Source organism: Cherax quadricarinatus, chromosome 5 (assembly GCF_038502225.1).
Source record: "Cherax quadricarinatus isolate ZL_2023a chromosome 5, ASM3850222v1, whole genome shotgun sequence".
Taxonomy (NCBI): Eukaryota; Metazoa; Arthropoda; class Malacostraca; order Decapoda; family Parastacidae; genus Cherax; species Cherax quadricarinatus.
The window spans coordinates 32,324,451-32,346,234 of NC_091296.1; the positions used below are offsets into that span (position 1 = coordinate 32,324,451).

Below are 21,784 nucleotides of genomic sequence, written 5' to 3' on the forward strand. Positions count from 1 at the left end.
GTCTAAGCTCAGAGGTACCCACACCAACGTATGTCCATGTACCAAGGTAACATACCTAGCTTAGCTGGGTGCTTGGTTCTTGTGGGATTGCGTGGTCCGGTGGGTTAGATCGTCATGTGTTTTCGCTCACCATGAGGCGGGTCCAAACACCATAGGTTCGAGTCCTTGGCTAGTCGCAGTGTTAGTGATATATATATATATATATATATATATATATATATATATATATATATATATATATATATATATATATATATATATATATATTCATAAATAAACAATACTGGACTTCAGGCTACTAGGCAAAGAATTCATACCCTTTAGTAATGTTCCAGTATTATGTTTATTAATAAACAGTAAATGAAATATGATCTGCAGAAAGGAGCGATTTAATATACAACGTAATTCGTTAAGAATGTGAAAACTCAAATTTCCTGGGTCAAGTAGATTAATGAACTGTACAGCCTCGTTGACTGTGTTAACACACGTGATGTCAATTCCGTGTCCAAAAAAAACTGTCTTCATTTAAAAAAAAAAAATCACTATGCTAAGTATTTTGTAAAAAAATCAACATGTATTTAAATTAAACAGATCATAACTTTAACATATAATTCAATGTGCCTACAAAACATGAATTTAATAATACAATTAATTTTATATAATTTTGGATAAAGGCTGAGATTTTAAGCCTATTCCTTATTGTTCATAATCCAAGTGTCTAGAATTATAATGCTGAATTTTTTCAATTTTATATGAAGATTTAATGCTAACATACAGTGTACAGTTAATAATTATAAAGCAATCGTAGACGTATGAACGTTAAAACAATAGTTGGAAGCCTAATGGGCAACTGTCTAACAATATCTCTTCATAATAACAAAGAAAAGTGTTGGTAGTTATTGGTCCGAGAGGCGAGTTACCAACCATCACATTAACCTACTAACTCAGGTTATTGTTAAATGTTAAAACTGAAACTTACGTTGCAGTTTCAGGAGCTTTGGCAAGCATTATCCTTAACAAAGTTACTTACATTATCCAGTGTTAAAGTTATCCAGTAAGATATTTATTGTCTCTTTCAATGCAAATAATAAATCTGTTTTTATACTAGCCATAAAAAAACTGACTTTCCATATTCTGAAGAGCTGCTGCGCCTCGTTTGAATATTTTTAAGAATGATCTTTTATGAATTTATTTTTTAAACGGGAAGCGTAATAACAGCAAAAAAATAGCCGGAATATAACTGAAAATTCTTAAAGACAATACTATTGGATAGCACACGCACATGCACACACGCACACACACACAACGACTAGTGAAGAAGCGGGGCCAGGAGATGTGGATCGACCTCTGCAACCACAATTAGGTGAGTACACACACACACACACACACACACACACACACACACACACACACACACACACACACACACACGGGAGGAGCAAAAGGCTTTGGAAAAAATATAGAGCGAACCAAAATGCAGATAATCAAGTAACCCGGAGAGCAGCTAAGAAAGATTAAGAAAGAATAAGATAGGAAGAATGAGAGACAGACAGAAAATGATATAACATCAAAGGTCAAAACTGAACTAAAGTTACGTCTCGGCCATACAAGAAAAAATAAAACGACTGTGAAGGAACTGTGATAAAGCTGAGGAAGAGGAAGGGACGCTGAGAGAGAATAATGCAGACGTACGTGAAGTGCTTAGCTAAAGATTCGAAAAAGTCTTCGCAGAAGAGATTGCAGAACTACTGGAAGGCAATGTAGTCAGAAGAGACCAACAGGCACTGGAAAGATTCAACACAAAAGAAAACTACTATATGAGCTGGTTGTAATAGAAGCAATTGGATCTGATGCTGTGGATGATGTGAGAAGCGGAAAAATCAGATAAGTGACCCCAATACCAAAGGTATTCAACTACTCTCTTATTTGGACAGCTGCAAAAAATCGGAAAATGGAAAATGTGTGCTGCTTATAAAAAAAAGTGGACAAACTAGAGGCCCTAAAAAGTTCTGGAGAAGATGGTAAGGGAAATTATAATGCGACGCATTGAAAGATTTTCTTCAGAAAACCAACAATGATTTAGGGATGGAAAATCCTGTCTTTAAGAATTTCATGGAATTCTACGACAGTATCAAAGTACTAGTAGTAATAATAAAACAAGGTAAGATGGATTGCATTTTGCTGGATTAGAGAAAAGTATTTGATACAATATCACACCAGACAAGGGGTCAATGGGACCCTACATGACCTAAGACAGAGAATAAGAGTAAGAGATGAAACGTTCGAGTGGGAGAGAATAACGAGTGGGCTTCCACAAGGATCATGGTTAGGAACACTACTCTTCCTGATATACGTGAATGACCTAAAGGGATTGAGTTCTATGTATCACTGTTTGTTGACGATGTTAAGCTAATGAGAAAAAATAAAAATGAAGAGGAAAGTGATAGACTTTTGAGAGACCTCCACAGACTGCAGATATGGTCAAACAAGCGGCTTCTTGAGTTTAACCCACACAAATGGAAGGAGAGAGCAGACCTGATAGAGAGTACAACATGGGCGAAGAGAACCTGCAAATATTAGAGAGTGAAAAGGAACTGGGTGTAAATATAACAACAAGCATATCGCCAGAAATACCCAAACTATATAACTGCAGCGGCATTTGTAAGATTACAAACTCGGAACAGCTTTTACGAACCTGAATAAAGAATCCTTTAGAACTTTACATACACATGTTAGGCTAATCACTAAGTATGCGGGCCCAGCACAAAGCCCACACTTGGTCAAGCAAGTAAAGAAACTCTAAAATGTACAAAGATTTTCAATTAGGCTAGTGACAGAGAGGAATGCACTATGAAGAGAGGTTGAAGGAAATGAACCTGAACACCTTAAAGAAGTAGATGTAAGGCCAGGAATCTGTGAAGCCTATTAAAGCGGTCCTGGAGGTAGGTTTAGGAGCTAAGTCTCAACCCCTACAAACACAAATCGTTGAGTACACACACACACACACACACACACACACACACACACACACACACACACACACACACACACACACACACACACACATAAAGGACTAAGTAAACCATAGAAATGATGAAGGCAAATAAGGTGGGTGGCGTATTGAGGCCTGGTCTCAGACCGGGCCGCGGGGGCGTTGACCCCCGAAACCCTCTCCAGGTAAACTCCAGGTATGTGTGGAGACAAAGGAAATTATCCATGGAGGCAAAGAAGGGAATATATGAGAGTACAGAGGTACCAACACTCTTATATGAGTGTGTTAAGCATGGGTTGTAAATGTTGCAGCGAGGAGTCTGGAGACAGTGGGGATGTCGTGGATAAGGACTTGCCTTGTATGGGCAGTAGGCCTTCTGCAGTGTTCTTCCATTCATATGTTCTTATGTCGTGTCCAAGGACAATGTGTGGCGTAAATATTATGCAGAGAATTTGTAGTGCGGAAATTAGGAGGAGGTGTGAAGAGGGTTTGTTGAGGGTTGAAGGTTTGTTGAGATGGTTTGGTCATTTAGAAAGGATGGAGCAATATAGGATGACTTGGAGGGTGTATAAATCTGTAGTGGAGAAAAAGCGAGGTAGGAGTCGTCCTAGGAAAGAATGGAGGGGGGGGGGGTAAAGGTGGTTTTGTGTGCAAGGAGCTTGAACTTAAAGAAGACACGTGTGAAATGTTAGAAATGAGTGAAAGTAGATGAAGGGTTTTTGGGACTTGATGAGCTGTTGGAGTGTGAGCAGGGTAATATTTTGTGAAGAGATTCAGGAAAACTGGTTAGCTGGAACTGAGTCCTGGAGGTGGGAAATACAATCAATGCCTGAACTCTAAAGTAGGATCTTGGGATATTTTCTGTTTAGAGTGACATCTAAACTGTCGTATCTGCGCTCCTCTGGCAAGACAGTGATAAGTGTTTCTTTTTGGGGTCACCCTGCCTCGGTGGGAGACGGCCATCGTGTTTATATATATATATATATATATATATATATATATATATATATATATATATATATATATATATATATATATATTTATATATATATATATATATATATATATATATATATATATATATATATGTGTGTGTGTGTGTGTGTGTGTGTGTGTGTGTGTGTGTGTGTGTGTGTGTGTGTGTGTGTGTGTGTGTGTGTAAAATGGTGATCCATAAGATCAAGTAGCATCAGGAGAGAGAGTTCAATCCTCCTGCTGATCTATCACACAATAAGAGATCACATTAGTACTATCTACGGCTTAATCTTCAGCCGCGATTACCCACATTGTTAATCCTGGTCTGTGGGTGCGGTCGTGATGTGCCTGACACCGAGCGTGGGCGGGGCACCTGTCACGCCCACGTCAGCGCCCACAAAGCGTCAGGAGGGGCGGCGGGAGCACGGTGGCTTTGGCTAGCCAGGCATACCAAGAAGGTCTCACAAAGGCTACACAAGCTGAAAATAGCTGCTGTGGAGACTGGAAATGATGAGATGACTTGTAGCTATGTGGGAGTGTGTGTGGGGGTGGTTGTGTGGGTGCGGGAGTGAGTGTGTGGGTGTGGGTGTGGGGGTGAGTGTGTGGGTGTGGGGATGAGTGTGTGGATGTAAGTGTGGGGAAGAATGTTGTGGACTAGTGAGTGTGGGAGGGGAGAGTGTTTGGGCGAGTGTGTGATGTGAATGTGGGTGGGGTGAGTATTGGGGCGACAGTAAGAGTGAGTATGGGGGGTGAGAGTGTGAGAGTGAGTATGGGGGTGAGAGTGTGAGAGTGAGATAGTGAGAGTACCAGAGTGTGAAAGTGAGTGTGGGGAAAGTTAGTATGAGAGTGTGAAAGTGTGAGTGTTAGAGTGAAAATGTATATGGGTGGGCGTGGCAGTGTGCGAGAGTGCGTATGAGAGTTTGTGAGAGTATGAAACTGAAAGTGACCGTGAGAATAAGTATGAGAATGTGAAAGTGAGTATGAGAGTGAGTGCGAGGAAGAACGAATTTACAGTGAATATCTTAAACCTGGATTGACATCATTGCAGGACATCACATGATCCTCCGGGAACGATGCCTTGACATCACTTCAGGACATCTCAGGATCCTCCAAGAACGATACCTTGACATCACTGCAGGATATCACAGGATCCTCCAGAAACAATGCCTTATCACTGCAGGATATTACAGGATCCTCCAGGAACGATACCTTGACATCACTGCAGAATATACAGGATCCTCCAGGAACGATACCTTGAAATCACTGCAGAATATTACAGGATCTTCCAGAAACAATGCCTTGACATCACTGCAGGATATTACAGGATCTTCCAGGAACGATGTCTTGATATCACTGCAGGACATCACAGGATCCTCCAGGAACGTTGCCTTGACATCACTCCAGGATCTTTCAGGAACGATGCCTTGACATCACTCCAGGATCCTCTAGGAACGAATCCTTGACATCACTCCAGGATTCTCCAGGAACGATGCCTTGACATCACTCCAGGATCCTCCAGAAAAGATGCCTTCACATCATTCCAGGATCCTCCAGGAACGATGCCTTGACATCACTGCAGGATATCACAGGATCCTCCAGGAACGATGCCTTGGCATCACTGCAGGATATCACAGGATCCTCCAGGAACGATGCCTTGACATCTCTCCAGGATCCTCCAGGAACGATGTCTTAACATCACTCAAGTATCCTCCAGGAACGATGCCTTGACATCACTCCAGGATCTTCCAGGAACGATGCCTTGACATCACTGCAGGATATCACAGGATCCTCCAGGATCGATGCCTTACATCTCTCCAGGATCCTCCAGGAACGATGCCTTGACATCACTGCAGGATATCACAGGATCCTCCAGGATCGATGCCTTGACATCACTCCAGGGTCCTCCAGGAACGATGCCTTGACATCACTCCAGGATCCTCCAGAAACGATGCCTTCACATCATTCCAGGATCATCCAGGAACGATGCCTTGACATCACTGCAGGATATCACAGGATCCTCCGGGAACGATGCCTTGACATCTCTCCAGGATCCTCCAGGAACGATGCCTTGAAATCTCTCCAGGATCATCCAGGAACGATGCCTTGAAATCTCTCCAGGATCATCCAGGAACGATGCCTTGACATCTCTCCAGGATCCTCCAGGAATGCCTTGACATCACTGCAGGACATCACAAGATCCTCAAGGAACAATGCCTTGACATCACTCCAGGATCCTCCAGGAACGATGCCTTGACATCACTGAAGGACATCACAGGATCCTCCAGAAACGATGCCTTGACATCACTCCAGGATCCTCGAGGAACGATGCCTTGACATCACTCCAGGGTCCTCCAGAAACGATGCCTTCACATCATTCCAGGATCATCCAGGAACGATGCCTTGACATCACTGCAGGATATCACAGGATCCTCCAGAAACGATGCCTTGACATCTCTTCAGGATCCTCCAGGAATGCCTTGACATCACTGCAGGACATCACAAGATCCTCAAGGAACAATGCCTTGACATCACTCCAGGATCCTCCAGGAACGATGCCTTGACATCACTGCAGGACATCACAGGATCCTCCAGAAACGATGCCTTGACATCTCTCCAGGACATCACAGGATCCTCCAGGGACGATGCCTTGACATCACTGCAGGACATCACTCCAGGATCCTCTAGGAACGATGCCTTGACATCACTCAAGGATCCTCCAGGAACGATGCCTTGACATCACTGCAGGATATCACAGGATCCTCCAGGAACGGTGCCTTGACATCACTCCAGGATCCTCCAGGAACGATGCCTTGGCATCGCTCCAGGATCCTCCAGGAACGATGTCTTGACATCACTGCAGGACATCGAAGGATCCTCCAGGAACGATGCCTTGACATCACTCCAAGATCCTCCGGGAACGATGCCTTGACATCACTCCAGGACATCACAGGATCCTCCAGAAACGATGCCTTGACATCTCTTCAGGATCCTCCAGGAATGCCTTGACATCACTGCAGGACATCACAAGATCCTCAAGGAACAATGCCTTGACATCACTCCAGGATCCTCCAGGAACGATGCCTTGACATCACTGCAGGTCATCACAGGATCCTCCAGAAACGATGCCTTGACATCTCTCCAGGACATCACAGGATCCTCCAGGGACGATGCCTTGACATCACTGCAGGACATCACTCCAGGATCCTCCAGGAACGATGCCTTGACATCACTCAAGGATCCTCCAGGAACGATGCCTTGACATCACTGCAGGATATCACAGGATCCTCCAGGAACGGTGCCTTGACATCACTCCAGGATCCTCCAGGAACGATGTCTTGACATCACTGCAGGACATCGCAGGATCCTCCAGGAACGATGCCTTGACATCACTCCAGGATCCTCCAGGAACGATGCCTTGACATCACTCCAAGATCCTCCGGGAACGATGCCTTGACATCACTCCAGGACATCACAGGATCTTCCAGGAATGATGCCTTGACATCACTCCAGGATCCTCGAGGAACGATGCCTTGACATCACTCCAGGATCCTCCAGAAACGATGCCTTCACATCATTCCAGGATCCTCCAGGAACGATGCCTTGACATCACTGCAGGATATCACAGGATCCTCCAGGAACGATGCCTTGACATCTCTCCAGGATCCTCCAGGAACGATGCCTTGACATCACTCCAGGATCCTCCAGGAACGATGTCTTGACATAACTGCAGGACATCACAGGATCCTCCAGGAACGAAAAATTGACATCACTCCAGGATCCTCCAGGAACGACGCCTTGACATCACTCCAGGATCCTCCAGAAACGATGCCTTCACATTATTCCAGGATCCTGAAGGAACGATGCCTTGACATCATTGCAGGATATCACAGGATCCTCCAGGAACGATGCCTTGACATCTCTCCAGGATCCTCCAGGAACGATGCCTTGACATCACTCAAGTATCCTCCAGGAATGATGGCTTGACATCACTGCAGGATATCACAGGATCCTCTAGGAACGATGCCTTGACATCACTGCAGGACATTACAGAATCCTCCAGGAACGATGCCTTGACATCACTCCACGATCCTTCAGGATCGATGCCTTGACATCACTCAAGGATCCTCCAGGAACGATGCCTTGACATCACTGCAGGGCATCACAGGATCCTCCAGGAACGATGCCTTGACATCAGTTCAGGATATCACAGGATCCTCCAGGAACGATGCCTTGACATCACGGTGGGACATTACAGGATCCTCCAGGAACGCCTTGGCATCACTCCAGGATCGTCCAGGAACGATGCCTTGACATCACTGCAGGACGTCACAGGATCCTCCAGGAACGATGCCTTGACATCACTGCGGGACATTACAGGATCCTCCAGGAACGAAGCCTTGGGATCGCTCCAGGATCCTCCAGGAACGATTCCTTGACATCACTGCAGGACATCACAGGATCCTCCAGGAACGATGCCTTGGCATCACTCCAGGATCCTCCAGGAACGATGCCTTGGCATCACTCCAGGATCCTCCAGGAACGATGCCTTGGCATCACTCCAGGATCCTCCAGGAACGATGCCTCAGCATCACTCCAGGAACGATGCCTTGGCATCACTCCAGGATCCTCCAGGAACGATGCCTCAGCATCACTCCAGGAACGATGCCTTGGCATCACTCCAGGATCCTCCAGGAACGATGCCTTGGCATCACTCCAGGATCCTCCAGGAACGATGCCTCGGCATCACTCCAGGAACGATGCCTTGGCATCACTCCAGGATCCTCCAGGAACATGCCTTGGCATCACTCCAGGATCCTCCAGGAACATGCCTTGGCATCACTCCAGGATCCTCCTGGAACGATGCCTTGGCATCACTCCAGGAACATGCCTTGGCATCACTCCAGGATCCTTCAGGAACATGCCTTGGCATCACTCCAGGATCCTCCTGGAACGATGCCTTGGCATCACTCCAGGATCCTCCTGGAACGATGCCTTGGCATCACTCCAGGATCCTCCAGGAACGATGCCTTGGCATCACTCCAGGATCCTCCTGGAACGATGCCTTGGCATCACTCCAGGATCCTCCTGGAACGATGCCTTGGCATCACTCCAGGATCCTCCAGGAACGATGCCTTGGCATCACTCCAGGATCCTCCTGGAACGATGCCTTGGCATCACTCCAGGATCCTCCTGGAACGATGCCTTGGCATCACTCCAGGATCCTCCAGGAACATGACTCAGAGTACCACGTCCAGAACGTCGAGGATCCCAGTATTTACACATATGAAAAACACAGCAACTAACAAATTAAAAATAAAAATAGGCCTCTCAAAATTGTTTGAATTGATGCTCTCTGATGCAGAACATAAAATAATAATAATTATAATAATAAATAATATTAATAATATTATTAAAAAAAGCTAAAGAATTGTAATCAAATTCATATATACATGGAGAAAGGTATATCTCTCAATATGTATAGAATAAGAGGTGGATGTACCGTAGTATATATACATCGAGATTTACATCCTTTTTAGTACACTATACACTGAGAATTTACTCCAAAATTTTAGGGCTTAAATTATTCTTGATTGTTGAGTCACAGGACAAAATGCAGCGTCTGGCAGACCTGTAGCAACATGTTTCCAGTCTAACAAAATAATAATAATAATAATAATAATAATAATAATAATAATAATAATAATAACTATAGATAAATGGTTCAGAGAACCGACAAGTTGATAAATTTATCAAGTAAATGTACTGTATATAATATAGTTAATTTCTTGTTGAAGTTATAATATTTTTGAAATTTAATCATTTTTATATGATTCCTGGCTGGCCTAACATTGTTGTTGGATGAACTGAGTTTACTGATTAAGATAATACCCGCCGAACTTCAGTTTATTAGCATTACCAGGGGTCACCCATGTTTTATTACCAGGGGTCACCCATGTTTTATTACCAGGGGTCACCCATGTTTTATTACCAGGGGTCACCCATGTTTTATTACCAGGGGTCACCCATGTTTTATTACCAGGGGTCACCCATAGTTTATTACGAAGGGTCACCCATGGTTTACAAGGGTCAACCGTGGTTTACAATGATAAATGTATATAGGTTGTTATTAGATATTTGAGGTGTCCAGTGTTGTAGCTTGTGCTTGTTCTTCCTGCAGGAGGGTGTGGTGGACAAGGCGTCAGCTCCCTCCGTCAGCTCCATCAGCAGGATCCTCAGAGGTGGTAAGAGGGATGACGACCCTCGCAAAGACCACAGTATCGACGGCATCCTCGGTGAGTACCCCAACACACATACACAGTTTCAAGAGCAGGTATGATATAGTTCATGAGGTCAACTCACTTTAAGAGGCAAGGTCAAGAGCTGGAGCTCAACCGACAGCTCTGATAAGATATATCCAACTACGTGGTTGAGTCTTGATTCAGCTGGTCTACTGGTTAACACACTGGCCTGTGAGTTTTAGGGCTCACTTGCCATGGGTTCAAACCCCACCCGTTCCCTGATTTGTTTCCACTCATATTATTACTTAGAAATCGTTTTTACTAGATAAATTTTGGTTGGTGCGTCATTCGTCAAGGTTACAACCGTGTTGCATATTGCCGTCCCCCTGGACCTCACTGTACATGACAGCAACTCTACGGAGTGCCACTTAGGTTTGAAATGTATTTAAACATTAACGTTATAGATGTAAAGCTCTTGGTAAGAGGTATTTACAAGTCATCACAAGGAAACCAATATTGCAATTTCTTCAATAAAAATGGAAATAATTAGGCACACATAGCCCAAAACGAATTAAAAAGTTTCCACTGAGAAACACTAGATTTAAAGGTCAACTGAAAAGATATTCTCTTGTTATCTGAGAAAGACGAGCATCCTAAAATATACCAGTGCGTTAAGTTTGAAGCCGCTCAGAATTTGCATTATCAGGTAATCGGCGTTGAAGAGTTTAAGCCAATCAGATGCGACAATCAGACGTTATCTTATGAAAAGCTGTATTTCAAGCTTCTCAACTTCATAAGAAAAAGCCAAGATGGAACTTACACAGGATAAAATAATTCAAACTTCTCTTCGAGAAAGATTCGCCAGCATTTAAGTTTTAAGAAACTAACTTTTATTTTACCTCTGTTTACAAACCAATTTTTGCAGTGATGTTGAGAAGACGCGGATGTCACGTGAATATAAAATTACATTATACTGATTACTGATTTAATTTTGGATATCAAAATAAAGTCAAACAGTGACTTATTTCTCATCGGAAGAGATATAATACAGTTACTGTAGTGAACCCAACAAAATCTGCACTTACACTGCCTCTCCCGCCTCCCACCCTAATAAAACTTATCAGCCATTTCAAACGATGCAGCAGCAGCCATTAATATTCACGCTGATAATAATTTTTTTTCTGGGAAGTGTTACATCTATGGGGGTCAAGTTGTGAATGGGAGGCAGATTCCATGCAAGAGAAAGATAAACTCAGTTCCTCAATTCTGCAACCGTTCACCTGCATCAAGGCACATCTGCATCAAGGTACACCTGCATCAAGGTACACCTGCATCAAGGTACAGCTGCATCAAGGTACACCTGCATCAAGGTACACCTGCATCAAGGTACACCTGCATCAAGGCACATCTGCATCAAAGCACGCCTGCAGGAAGCATAATCCAGTAATATAATGTAAGATCTGACCATACTATTCTGAGAATGTAAACATGGGACCTAGGCACTCCAGTAACAATACCAACTTTAAGTAGGTTACAGCACTGCTGAAATTTTGTAGCCAATCAGGAGCTTTATAAAGTTACGTCAGGGAAACATATTTTGGTAATGTTCTGTGCTAAATTAAGCAGAGGGAAGATTTACTTGTTAGTTGTCCCATGAAGCTTCACTTGTTAAATCATTGATAAAGATGTGAAATAGATCGGATAAGGCGTTCTTAACTTATAAAGTCTTGGAGGAAGTTAGTGGAAGACGAGAACACTGGAGCTTACAATGATGTCACTGGAGCTTACAATGATGTCACCGGAGCTTACAATGATGTCACTGGAGCTTACAATGATGTCACCGGAGCTTACAATGATGTCACTGGAGCTTACAATGATGTCACCGGAACTTACAATGATGTCACTGGAGCTTACAATGACGTCACTGGAGCTTACAATGATGTCACCGGAGCTTACAATGTCACTGGAGCTTACAATGACGTCACTGGAGCTTACAATGACGTCACCGGAGCTTGCAATGATGTCACCGGAGCTTACAATGACGTCACTGGAGCTTACAATGATGTCACTGGAGCTTACAATGACGTCACTGGAGCTTCCAATGACGTCACTGGAGCTTACAATGACGTCACCGGAGCTTACAATGACGTCGCCAGAGCTTACAATGACGTCACCGGAGCTTACAATGACGTCACCGGAGCTTACAATGACGTCACTGGAGCTTACAATGACGTCGCCAGAGCTTACAATGACGTCACTGGAGCTTACAATGACGTCACTGGAGCTTACAATGACGTCGCCAGAGCTTACAATGACGTCGCCGGAGCTTACAATGACGTCACTGGAGCTTACAATGACGTCACTGGAGCTTACAATGACGTCACTGGAGCTTACAATGACGTCACTGGAGCTTACAATGACGTCACTGGAACTTACAATGATGTCTCGTCCTCACCTTAACTTTGTAAATATTTAAAGCGTTATTAAAAAAAGTGAGTTTTGATTATTTAACAATTTTCAATTTATTCGGCAGTTTTATTACATTCAAAATTCTCTACAATCCTGTGAGAATTTTTTTTATTTTATACATCTGAAAGTGACAACCAAGATTCCTTTAAATTAAGCCCGACAACACGGAAAATTTGAAGACTATCAGAAAAGGCATTCCCAAGGGATCCCTCCGAATAAGACAATTAAAAGAATTTTAACAATTTTGTTAAAATTTCCACTTTGCACCAAATTAATGTTAATATTTCGTAGCCTAGAAAATGAGGTTTTTCTTATTGAATGGAAAACCATAACAATTTATTGAATATTATAAACTGGGATTTTTTTTTTTCAACAAGTCGGCCGTCTCCCACCGAGGCAGGGTGACCCAAAGAGAAAGAAAATCCCCCAAAAGAAAATACTTTCATCATCATTCAACACTTTCACCTCACTCAATCATAATCACTGTTTTTGCAGAGGTGCTCAGAATACAACAGTTTACAAGTATATACGTATAAAAATACACAATATATCCCTCCAAACTGCCATTATCCCAAACCCCTCCTTTAAAGTGCAGACATTGTACTTCCCATTTCCAGGACTCAAGTCCGGTTATATAAAATAACCGGTTTCCCTGAATCCCTTCACTAAATGTTACCCTGCTCACACTCCAACAGCTCGTCAGGTCCCAAATACCATTTGTCTCCATTCACTCTGAAAAACTCATCATAACTGAAGATTTGAAGGCTATCAGAAGAGGCATTCTTTAGTTATCACACAGAACTCCACTATTCCAAATCTTATAAATAAATTTAGTGCATCAAGAACAAAAATTCACAACACCGTGACTGGAACAACACACAAACAACCCGCACATAGGGGCGAGGAGCACATAAAAGTGGCAGGTGTTCACCTACACTTGAACATCGCTCTCGGTAGTCGCTGAATGAGGAAACAACATATTTAATGTTAGAAGTAATGTTGCAGAGTGTTATGGAAGTTATCAGAGCCAGTCAGGGATGCTGGGAACGAGCTCAACAACTTTCCTTGCAGTGGACCTGCACACTCGAACTGCTCCTAGAATTTGGACCAGGTTATCGTACGTCAGTGTTAAAAATTTTAACTGTCGCGATTGAGCCTTGAATTATAGGAGAAATAAAAACGAAAAATTGGACGGAAAAAAAGAAAGAAAATGAAAAGGTTCCCGATATATGTTAATAAAAGTAATATTATTTAAATAATAATAATAATAATAATAATAATAATAATAATAATAATAATAATAATATTAATAATAATAATAATTTCAAATTTTTGGGGTATAATTTTTAGTTTAATTCTCTTTGATCCCAAACAGTACTCATGTGTCTGGTATTATAATGTGAATGATGACCCTAAATCCAGTACCCATGAGTGTGGTATTCTTCATGTGAGTGACCCAGTACCCATGAGTTACGTCACTGTCGTCTCCTTCACCGGCGTAGTCGCGTCACTGCTGCCTCCGTCACCAACGTGGTCGCGTCACTGCTGCCTCCGTCACCAGCGTGGTCGCGTCACTGCTGCCTCCGTCACCAGCGTGGTCGCGTCACTGCTGCCTCCGTCACCAGCGTGGTCAGGTCACTGCTGCCTCCGTCACCAGCGTGGTGGGGTCACTGCTGCCTCCGTCACCAGCGTGGTCGCGTCACTGCTGCCTCCGTCACCAGCGTGGTCGCGTCACTGCTGCCTCCGTCACCAGCGTGGTCGCGTCACTGCTGCCTCCGTCACCAGCGTGGTCGCGTCACTGCTGCCTCCGTCACCAGCGTGGTCGCGTCACTGCTGCCTCCGTCACCAGCGTGGTCAGGTCACTGCTGCCTCCGTCACCAGCGTGGTCAGGTCACGGCCGCCACTGTTGCGCGCGTACCCTTGTTTCGCGGTCAGATGTTTTACCCGCCAAATTTTGTCTTACACGCGTAAAACCAAACACAACCACACCAGAAACCCGGGTCAAGCAATACTCACCTTTACTGCGTTGTTCCACACGATCTATTTCCAGATACCGCAGTCCCACACGTGACTGTTTAAGCAACAAGCTACTTTAGGCACAAGTACATCTCAAAATAGTGACCATTATTGAATATTGCTGGACAGAATAATTTACTTAATATTTCCGTGAATATTCAGGTGTAAACATAAATAATTCCCCAGTAACAACCTCGTTATGTAACACTGTAACAGACTGTAACACTGTAACAGACGGTAACACTGTAACAGACTGTAACATTGTAACAGACTGTAACACTGTAACAGACTGTAACATTGTAACAGACTGTAACACTGTAACAGACTGTAACATTGTAACAGACTGTAACATTGTAACAGACTGTAACATTGTAACAGACTGTAACATTGTAACAGACTGTAACACTGTAACAGACTGTAACACTGTAACAGACTGTAACACTGTAACAGACTGTAACATTGTAACAGACTGTAACACTGTAACAGACTGTAACATTGTAACAGACTGTAACACTGTAACAGACTGTAACATTGTAACAGACTGTAACACTGTAACAGACTGTAACATTGTAACAGACTGTAACATTGTAACAGACTGTAACACTGTAACAGACTGTAACACTGTAACAGTAACTGTAACACTGTAACACTGACTGTAACACTGTAACAGTAACTGTAACACTGTAACACTGACTGTAACACTGACTGTAACACTGTAACAGTAACTGTAACACTGTAACACTGACTGTAACACTGACTGTAACACTGTAACAGTAACTGTAACACTGTAACACTGACTGTAACACTGACTGTAACACTGTAACAGACTGTAACATTGTAACAGACTGTAACACTGTAACAGACTGTAACACTGTAACAGACTGTAACACTGTAACAGACTGTAACACTGTAACAGACTGTAACACTGTAACAGACTGTAACATTGTAACAGACTGTAACACTGTAACAGACTGTAACACTGTAACAGACTGTAACACTGTAACAGACTGTAACATTGTAACAGACTGTAACACTGTAACAGACTGTAACACTGTAACAGACTGTAACATTGTAACAGACTGTAACACTGTAACAGACTGTAACACTGTAACAGACTGTAACACTGTAACAGACTGTAACACTGTAACAGACTGTAACATTGTAACAGACTGTAACACTGTAACAGACTGTAACATTGTAACAGACAGTAACACTGTAACAGACTGTAACATTGTAACAGACTGTAACACTGTAACAGACTGTAACACTGTAACAGACTGTAACATTGTAACAGACTGTAACACTGTAACAGACTGTAACATTGTAACAGACTGTAACATTGTAACAGACTGTAACATTGTAACAGACTGTAACATTGTAACAGACTGTAACATTGTAACAGACTGTAACATTGTAACAGACTGTAACTTTGTGACAGACAGTAACATTGTGACAGACTGTAACATTGTAACAGACTGTAACATTGTAACAGACTGTAACACTGTGACAGACTGTAACATTGTGACAGACTGTACCATTGTGACAGACTGTAATATTGTGACAAACCGTAACATTGTAACATTGTGACAAACTGTAACATTATAACAGACTGCAACATACTTTGTGACAGACTGTAACATTGTGACAGACTGTAACATTACAATAGACTGTAACATTGTAACAGACTTTAACATACTTTGCGATAGACTGCAACATTGTAACAGACTGTAACATTGTAACAGACTGTAACATTGTGACAGACTGTAACATTATGACAGATTGTAACATTGTGACAGACTGTAACATTGTGACAGACTAACATTGTGACAGACTGTAACACTGTGACAGATTGTAACATTGTGACAGACTGTAACATTGTGACAGACTAACATTGTGACAGACTGTAACATTGTGTCAGACTAACATTGTGACAGACTGTAACATTGTGACAGACTGTAACATTGTGACAGACTGTAACATACTTTGTGACAGACTTCGTAAAGACAAAACAAAAAATAAATCGTACACTCAGGCATTGTTGTCAGGAAATTAATATTTGTAGATAATTGTAGGGAAGCGCTAAGCCCGTTGGGGTCGCACAACACAAGAATTAATACTGATCGTCATTAGATTGTCAGCGGTGCTAGGAACGAGTAGTTGATGTTCACACCGAGATATTTACTAGACCATAGTGGGATGTGACAGTCACATACTGGTGGCTCATGTGTGGGTTGTGACAGTCACATACTGGTGGCTCATGTGTGGGTTGTGACAGTCACATACTGGTGGCTCATGTGTGGGTTGTGACAGTCACATACTGGTGGCTCATGTATGGGTTGTGACAGTCACATACTGGTGGCTCATGTGTGGGTTGTGACAGTCACATACTGGTGGCTCATGTGTGGGTTGTGACAGTCACATACTGGTGGCTCATGTGTGGGTTGTGACAGTCACATACTGGTGGCTCATGTATGGGTTGTGACAGTCACATACTGGTGGCTCATGTGTGGGTTGTGACAGTCACATACTGGTGGCTCATGTGTGGGTTGTGACAATCACATACTGGTGGCTCATGTGTGGGTTGTGACAGTCACATACTGGTGGCTCATGTATGGGTTGTGACAGTCACATACTGGTGGCTCATGTGTGGGTTGTGACAGTCACATACTGGTGGCTCATGTGTGGGTTGTGACAGTCACATACTGGTGGCTCATGTGTGGGTTGTGACAGTCACATACTGGTGGCTCATGTATGGGTTGTGACAGTCACATACTGGTGGCTCATGTGTGGGTTGTGACAGTCACATACTGGTGGCTCATGTGTGGGCTGTGACAGTCACATACTGGTGGCTCATGTGTGGGTTGTGACAGTCACATACTGGTGGCTCATGTGTGGGTTGTGACAGTCACATACTGGTGGCTCATGTGTGGGTTGTGACAGTCACATACTGGTGGCTCATGTGTGGGTTGTGACAGTCACATACTGGTGGCTCATGTGTGGGTTGTGACAGTCACATACTGGTGGCTCATGTGTGGGTTGTGACAGTCACATACTGGTGGCTCATGTGTGGGTTGTGACAGTCACATACTGGTGGCTCATGTGTGGGTTGTGACAGTCACATACTGGTGGCTCATGTGTGGGTTGTGACAGTCACATACTGGTGGCTCATGTGTGGGTTGTGACAGTCACATACTGGTGGCTCATGTGTGGGTTGTGACAGTCACATACTGGTGGCTCATGTGTGGGTTGTGACAGTCACATACTGGTGGCTCATGTGTGGGTTGTGACAGTCACATACTGGTGGCTCATGTGTGGGTTGTGACAGTCACATACTGGTGGCTCATGTGTGTTGTGACAGTCACATACTGGTGGCTCATGTGTGGGTTGTGACAGTCACATACTGGTGGCTCATGTGTGGGTTGTGACAGTCACATACTGGTGGCTCATGTGTGGGTTGTGACAGTCACATACTGGTGGCTCATGTGTGGGTTGTGACAGTCACATACTGGTGGCTCATGTGTGGGTTGTGACAGTCACATACTGGTGGCTCATGTGTGGGTTGTGACAGTCACATACTGGTGGCTCATGTGTGGGTTGTGACAGTCACATACTGGTGGCTCATGTGTGGGTTGTGACAGTCACATACTGGTGGCTCATGTGTGGGTTGTGACAGTCACATACTGGTGGCTCATGTGTGGGTTGTGACAGTCACATACTGGTGGCTCATGTGTGGGTTGTGACAGTCACATACTGGTGGCTCATGTGTGGGTTGTGACAGTCACATACTGGTGGCTCATATGTGGGTTGTGACAGTCACATACTGGTGGCTCATGTGACAGTCACATACTGGTGGCTCATGTGTGGGTTGTGGGCTCATGTATGGGTTGTGACAGTCACATACTAGTGGCTCATGTGTGGGTTGTGACAGTCACATACTGGTGGCTCATGTGTGGGTTGTGACAGTCACATACTGGTGGCTCATGTGTGGGTTGTGACAGTCACATACTGGTGGCTCATGTGTGGGTTGTGACAGTCACATACTGGTGGCTCATGTGTGGGTTGTGACAGTCACATACTGGTGGCTCATGTGTGGGTTGTGACAGTCACATACTGGTGGCTCATGTGTGGGTTGTGACAGTCACATACTGGTGGCTCATGTGTGGGTTGTGACAGTCACATACTGGTGGCTCATGTGTGGGTTGTGACAGTCACATACTGGTGGCTCATGTGTGGGTTGTGACAGTCACATACTGGTGGCTCATGTGTGGGTTGTGACAGTCACATACTGGTGGCTCATGTGTGGGGTGTGACAGTCACATACTGGTGGCTCATGTGTGGGTTGTGACAGTCACATACTGGTGGCTCATGTGTGGGGTGTGACAGTCACATACTGGTGGCTCATGTGTGGGTTGTGATAGTCACATACTGGTGGCTCATATGTGGGTTGTGACAGTCACATACTGGTGGCTCATGTGACAGTCACATACTGGTGGCTCATGTGTGGGTTGTGACAGTCACATACTGGTGGCTCATGTGTGGGGTGTGACAGTCACATACTGGTGGCTCATGTGTGATGTGTGACAGTCACATACTGGTGGCTCATGTGTGGGTTGTGACAGTCACATACTGGTGGCTCATGTGTGGGGTGTGACAGTCACATACTGGTGGCTCATGTGTGGGTTGTGACAGTCACATACTGGTGGCTCATGTGTGGGTTGTGACAGTCACATACTGGTGGCTCATGTGTGGGTTGTGACAGTCACATACTGGTGGCTCATGTGTGGGTTGTGACAGTCACATACTGGTGGCTCATGTGTGGGGTGTGACAGTCACATACTGGTGGCTTATGTGTGGGGTGTGAAAGTCACATACTGGTGGCTCATGTGTGGGGTGTGACAGTCACATACTGGTGGCTCATGTGTGGGTTGTGACAGTCACATACTGGTGGCTCATGTGTGGGGTGTGACAGTCACATACTGGTGGCTCATGTGTGGGGTGTGACAGTCACATACTGGTGGCTCATGTGTGATGTGTGACAGTCACATACTGGTGGCTCATGTGTGGGTTGTGACAGTCACATACTGGTGGCTCGTGACAGTCACATACTGGTGGCTCATGTGTGGGTTGTGACAGTCACATACTGGTGGCTCATGTGTGGGTTGTGACAGTCACATACTGGTGGCTCATGCGTGGGTTGTGACAGCCACATACTGGTGGCTCATGTGTGGGTTGTGACAGTCACATACTGGTGGCTCATGTGTGGGTTGTGACAGTCACATACTGGTGGCTCATGCGTGGGGTGTGACAGTCACATACTGGTGGCTCATGCGTGGGGTGTGACAGTCACATACTGGTGGCTCATGTGTGGGGTGTGACAGTCAGATACTGGTGGCTCATGCGTGGGGTGTGACAGTCACATACTGGTGGCTCATGCGTGGGGTGTGACAGTCACATACTGGTGGCTCATGCGTGGGGTGTGACAGTCACATACTGGTGGCTCATGCGTGGGGTGTGACAGTCACATACTGGTGGCTCATGCGTGGGGTGTGACAGTCACATACTGGTGGCTCATGCGTGGGGTGTGACAGTCACATACTGGTGGCTCATGCGTGGGGTGTGACAGTCACATACTGGTGGCTCATGCGTGGGGTGTGACAGTCACATACTGGTGGCTCATGCGTGGGGTGTGACAGTCACATACTGGTGGCTCATGCGTGGGGTGTGACAGTCACATACTGGTGGCTCATGCGTGGGGTGTGACAGTCACATACTGGTGGCTCATGTGTGGAGTGTGACAGTCACATACTGGTGGTTTCTGTCATGTATCGGATAAAACCAGAGATCGTAGCTATGTTGTTCCTGACGACTGTACGGTATGCGTCTCAGGCAGGAGCCTTTAACTGGTGGATCAAATGTATATGGACACAGTAAGCCTTGATGAATACAAAAGACACATGTACAACACCTGAACATCCATATTTGAGAGATGCCTCACTAGTAAACATACCCAAGTGTTGCACATGTGTGTTTTTCATTAAGGTTAGGTTAGGTAAGGCTGGTCAGGAAACAGGACAAGCGTTTCCTGACGCGTGTCTTAGTCACACAATAACCCGCCGCTGGAGCTTTTGATCATCTGACCGAGGGCTTCCGCTAGTCCACTGGTCAGTCCCTTGAAAAATTATGATTATTATAACCATTTTTTACTATTTTTCATTAATTTGTCGATATGGTATACCTTCCATCTTTAGTTAAACTAATCTAACCTAACCTAACCTAATCTGATCTAACCTAACCTAACCTAACCTAACCTGATCTGATCTAACCTAACCTAACCCAGATTACACCAAGACAGATCTGCTAAATAAAAGGTAAACTCTCTCCCTGGGTCTTTGTTAAGACTTTCTGTATCCACGTATCTTTGTCAAGGTTTTCTGTATCCATGTGTCAGTCACCAAAACTCTGAACTTACAGTCCCGCAATACTGCACTCTGAAAAATAAATGATAACAATTCGCTTCGTAAAGTAAGGATGCCAGAAAAGTTTCGTTCATCGTGGTGTGAGCAATGCTAACTACAGGTTACCAAGTGTGAGCAAAGCTAATTACAGGTTACAAGGTTTAAGGAACTTTAACCACAAGTTACAAGGTGTGAGCAAGGTTAACTACCAGTCAAGATCTCTAAAAGTTTGATCAAGGCAAACAAGTTACAAGGTTTGAATAATGCTAACTGTAAGTTACAAGGAGAAACCAGGCTAATCACAAGTGACACAGTATAAGAAATGTTAACCACAAGCTACTACCAATGCTCTAAGCGTGCCAAAATAGCTCCCTGGATCACAACAGTGCTTGCCCTTTTATCCAAAGAAATACTTCCTTCCTTCGAGTGCCACCAGTGATATCGTCTCCTGTATTCGACTGAAGAAGACTGATATACAGGCGAGAGTGCTGAACATGCGTCTTAATCATTAGAGATTACAATGAACCTGGGATCCTGCGAATCCTGAGAGCCGCTTAGAGAGCGTCTGGTGTCGGGGACAATGGAGGCTACATGTGGTATCATTATTTGCCTTAAAACATTATATTTCAACACCCACC

The 21,784-nt window shown here is 44.2% G+C and overlaps 1 protein-coding gene across 1 annotated transcript in view; it reads left to right on the forward strand.

The window, feature by feature from the left end:
• Positions 1-21,784, forward strand: part of LOC128684618 (protein gooseberry-neuro-like) — a 78,008-nt gene that overhangs the window by 25,780 nt on the left and 30,444 nt on the right. The window contains exon 3 of the mRNA XM_053770903.2: positions 10,146-10,260. Coding sequence (XP_053626878.1) covers positions 10,146-10,260 — 115 coding nt within the window. The remainder of the gene's footprint in view (positions 1-10,145; positions 10,261-21,784) is intronic.